The 4,119-nt window shown below is 43.2% G+C and overlaps 1 protein-coding gene across 1 annotated transcript; it reads left to right on the top strand.

Moving 5' to 3' along the window:
* Positions 1-2,753: 2,753 nt before the first annotated feature.
* Positions 2,754-3,365, top strand: LOC311241752 (heparan sulfate glucosamine 3-O-sulfotransferase 2-like; the record flags this gene model as incomplete). The annotated part of the gene is made up of 1 exon (XM_084330651.1): positions 2,754-3,365. One exon carries the CDS (start codon positions 2,754-2,756, stop codon positions 3,363-3,365), a length of 612 nt encoding a protein of 203 aa, XP_084186777.1.
* Between the last annotated feature and the right edge of the window lie 754 nt (positions 3,366-4,119).

Below are 4,119 nucleotides of genomic sequence, written 5' to 3'. Positions count from 1 at the left end.
GTAGTGTCGTAGTGAAAGGTTAACCCTCTGTAGTGTGGTAGTGAAAGGGTTAACCCTCTGTAGTGTGGTAGTGAAAGGGTTAACCCTCTGTAGTGTGGTAGTGAAAGGGTTAACCCTCTGTAGTGTGGTAGTGAAAGGTTAACCCTCTGTAGTGTGGTAGTGAAAGGGTTAACCATCTGTAGTGTGGTAGTGAAAGGGTTAACCCTCTGTAGTGTGGTAGTGAAAGGGTTAACCCTCTGTAGTGTGGTAGTGAAAGGGTTAACCCTCTGTAGTGTGGTAGTGAAAGGGTGATCAGAGGGGCATCACTGTATATGTTGTTTCTAACAAAGCTGTTTGTAAAGGTTGCTTTTCCAACTCCTGGAAGATGAATGTGTCTGTGGCCCTGAGCTGTTAAAGCTCACTGAGACACCCCGGCCAGCCGCCCCGGATCCATAAATAAAAGCTGAACAGATCAATATGTTCTAGACTGTAGAGGTAATTTATGGCCACCCTTACGCCAGGAGAGGCCGTTTTCAGCTCAGAGAAATGTTATTTTTTTAATCCAAGAAGCCTTTCCCCTAGAAATAATAAAGACAGTGTGGTATTTAATCATCTGAACTGCACGGTACCCGACTTCCAATACGGACATTGGGTTTTATAATTACTGTGAAATAACAGTTGTAGCAACAGTATGTTGATGACCAGTTTAATAACCCAATTATGGAGTATTTGTACAAAGATATTGTATTTGCTCCGGTTTCTTTGAGGACCTGTAGCTCTGGAATAAGTAGTGTGTTATTATCAGCATGATTCATAAGACATACAGATCTCTACTGCATGGGCGCAGCGTCGTTAACGCCTCGTTAACAGCACTGCCAGGTTAATGGTGCGTGATTACCGCAGTAGCAGTGCAGAGCAGAGCTCAGAGTGATGGCTTATTTTGAAGGTATGAACCTGTACTTTCATATCATGTAAAACATTTTAAAGATCCCTCTCTAAGGGACCCAGAGTCTGTGCTGGGTCACAATCACAATATAGCTGCGACCTCAGAGGGTTCATTAATTTACAAGCTAGGGCTGTACCGAATGGTTCGAAGCTTCGTTCATAATGTTGACATTCAAATTCTATATCTACATTCAAATACTTTATTTTTAATAAATATAAATATATATATATGTTTTATATATATTTTTTTATGTGTCTATTAATTCTGTTGAAACCAATGGGGGTTTTCTTCACAGTTGCAGATAAAGATTAGGCTACACTAATATTATAGTATTATAGTATATGACTCGTCATAAAATTTTTTATAAAACATTTATCATAAATGTTGTAGCCTGTCTGCATCCGTTTGGTGCTCCTTCAAGACGTCACCATCACTTCCGTACCAACCGTGCCCTTATTGGATTATTTATGTTGATGAAACTGATGAGTTATATTCATTAAAGAAAGTTGATTTAATAAAAAAAAAAAAAATTAAGACTCATTTAATCAGATTAATCACTTTATTCAAATTGAGGAATTAGTTTGAAGATAATTATTTATAAAAATAAAAAATATATATATATTTTCTTTTGGATTACGTCATAAAATATGATGACAGACATTTGAAGCTCCGTTCGAATAGGATCAGGAGTGTTGTTTTTCTGCTCTTCACGTAACCAACTATATTGCGTTTGTACTACGATCTATGACGTCTCTAATTTGCTCTCATGCTAGAAAAACAAAAGGGGGACAACTGACTCTCTAGCAGTATAGACACATATTAGTATAGTAGGTAGTAATATAGACAAGGGAGATTATTTTGTGGAAGAGTGCACGATAGTGGAAGACAGTAAGTAGTAAGTCCGTTTTTTTCGTCTTTAATTTCAGATATTGTTTGAAGAAGTGTGTTTTTAGTCGACAGTCGACAGTTTTTGGTCGTGTTTCAGCTGGTCTGACTCTGGTGGGGGGAGTTCGTTCCACCATCGTGGAGCGGAAACTGATAATAGCTTCTCTTTGATGACCCTCTGCCTCTTAACACCGGCACAGCCATGGAGAAAATGTCACTAATTCCCGCCAGGAACGGGTCAGATGACCCGACAGCTTATATGAGAAAAATGAGGAAAAATAAACAGTGTAAACTATATAATTACCACTGAATATAAAAATATGAGGTTTACCACAATGAAATGTAGGTTTGAGTGACATAAAAAAAAATTATTATAATATTTCTTTTGATGGAAGAGCCACACATTGACGGGCAAAGAGCCACATGCGGCCCGCGAGCCACGGGTTGGCCACCCCTGCGCTATAGACGCTCGCAAAGTGCTGTGACTTTCGTCTGTTCCAACGGCCCAATATGTGGAATAACGTTCTAATGACATTTTCCTGAAGTCATTTAGAAATGTCAGAAACCGTGCTGCAGATAAAACGGGTACTTTTAGGAAAAGTCATTGAGTGACAGAGCTGGAGCTCGACCGAGTGACGAGGATACATGTATTGAAACTGCCTCGGGGTCATGTGACCCCTTGTCGGCTGTGCTAGTGTTAACTGTGGTTATTAAAAACCTGATCGTTTTCGTTGTGTCTTTGTGTTTGTTTCCTCTCTCTCTCTCTCTCTCTCTCTCTCCCTCTCTCTCTCTCTCTCTCTCTCTCTCTCTCTCTCTCTCTCTCTCTCTCTCTCTCTCTCTCTCTCTCTCTCTCTCTCTCTCTCTCTCTCTCTCTCTCTCTCTCTCTCTCTCTCTCTCTCTCTCTCTCTCTCTCTCTCTCTCTCGCTCTCCACTCAGGGGATTAATGCCGCGGACCCTCGACAGTCAGATCACGCTGGAGAAGACGCCGAGCTACTTCGTGACCCGAGAGGCCCCGCGACGGATCTCCAGCATGTCCCGGGGCACCAAGCTGATCGTGGTGGTGCGCGACCCCATCACCCGGGCCATCTCGGACTACACCCAGACCCTGTCCAAGAAGCCCGACATCCCCGCCTTCGAGGAGCTGGCCTTCAAGAACCGCACGCTGGGCCTGGTGGATGCCTCGTGGAACGCCATCCGCATAGGCCTGTACGTGGTGCACCTGGAGAACTGGCTGCAGTACTTCCGCCTGTCGCAGATCCACTTCGTGAGCGGCGAGCGGCTGATCACGGACCCGGCGGGCGAGCTGGGCCGCGTGCAGGACTTCCTGGGGCTCAAGCGCATCGTCACGGACAAGCACTTCTACTTCAACCGCACCAAGGGCTTCCCGTGCCTGAAGAAGCCGGAGAGCAGCGGGCAGCCGCGGTGCCTGGGCAAGTCCAAGGGCAGGACTCACGTGCAGATCGACGGGGAGGTCATCGAGCAGCTGAGGGACTTCTACCGGCCGTTCAACGTCAAGTTCTACGAGACGGTGGGACACGACTTTAGGTGGGACTGAGGGGGCGGAGCGGACCGCGCGGAGGCGGGGTTTATTCCAAACGGCTGTACTTCAGTGAAGTCGGCGGATTGTATATAGTGTGCTACACAGGTGGTGGACGAGTTCCGAGAGAATATAAACGAGGGCACCTTAACGGGGAAATGATAATGAGTTTATCGAATTATATTATGTGTAATTACAAATGTTTAAAAAAATATTATAATATCGTAATCTATCAAATAATCGACCGTTCTAACAGATGTGATGATGTGAGTTCGACGTCATGCCGGGTTTGTCGTCCAAATAAAAGCTTAGACACGCTGCTGCTGCCTCATCGTTCATCAAAGTGATGTTTTCAGTTCGTTTTTTTTTTTACTTCCGAGGGAAACCAGGATGGAGAGGAGGTGCCGTACGCTGTCTTCAGCTTGCAACTAGAACTGCAAATGTAACAATAAAGTGCACTAGTAATATTATATATTATATGCAGGTATGTACAGACACACAGAGTTATATGGGTTATATGCAGGTGTATAAGTAGCTATATAGAAGGATTATATGCAGGTATATTCAGAGAGATATGGAAATATATACATATATATATATGCAGTAAATATAAATATATGAATGTATATATAATATATAATATATATATACGTAGAACTTGTTTATTGAAAGGCAAAGTTTCAATCCTAAAGGATCTTTCCTCTTGACCCGACACTAGACACGTTCTAGCTGCAAGCTTAAGAAGGAATGAATGAGTTATGAATTATTCCTC

This window comes from Notolepis coatsorum (assembly GCF_963971535.1).
Source record: "Notolepis coatsorum genome assembly, chromosome: 15".
Taxonomy (NCBI): Eukaryota; Metazoa; Chordata; class Actinopteri; order Aulopiformes; family Paralepididae; genus Notolepis; species Notolepis coatsorum.
This window is presented reverse-complemented; position numbering and strand designations above follow the sequence as displayed.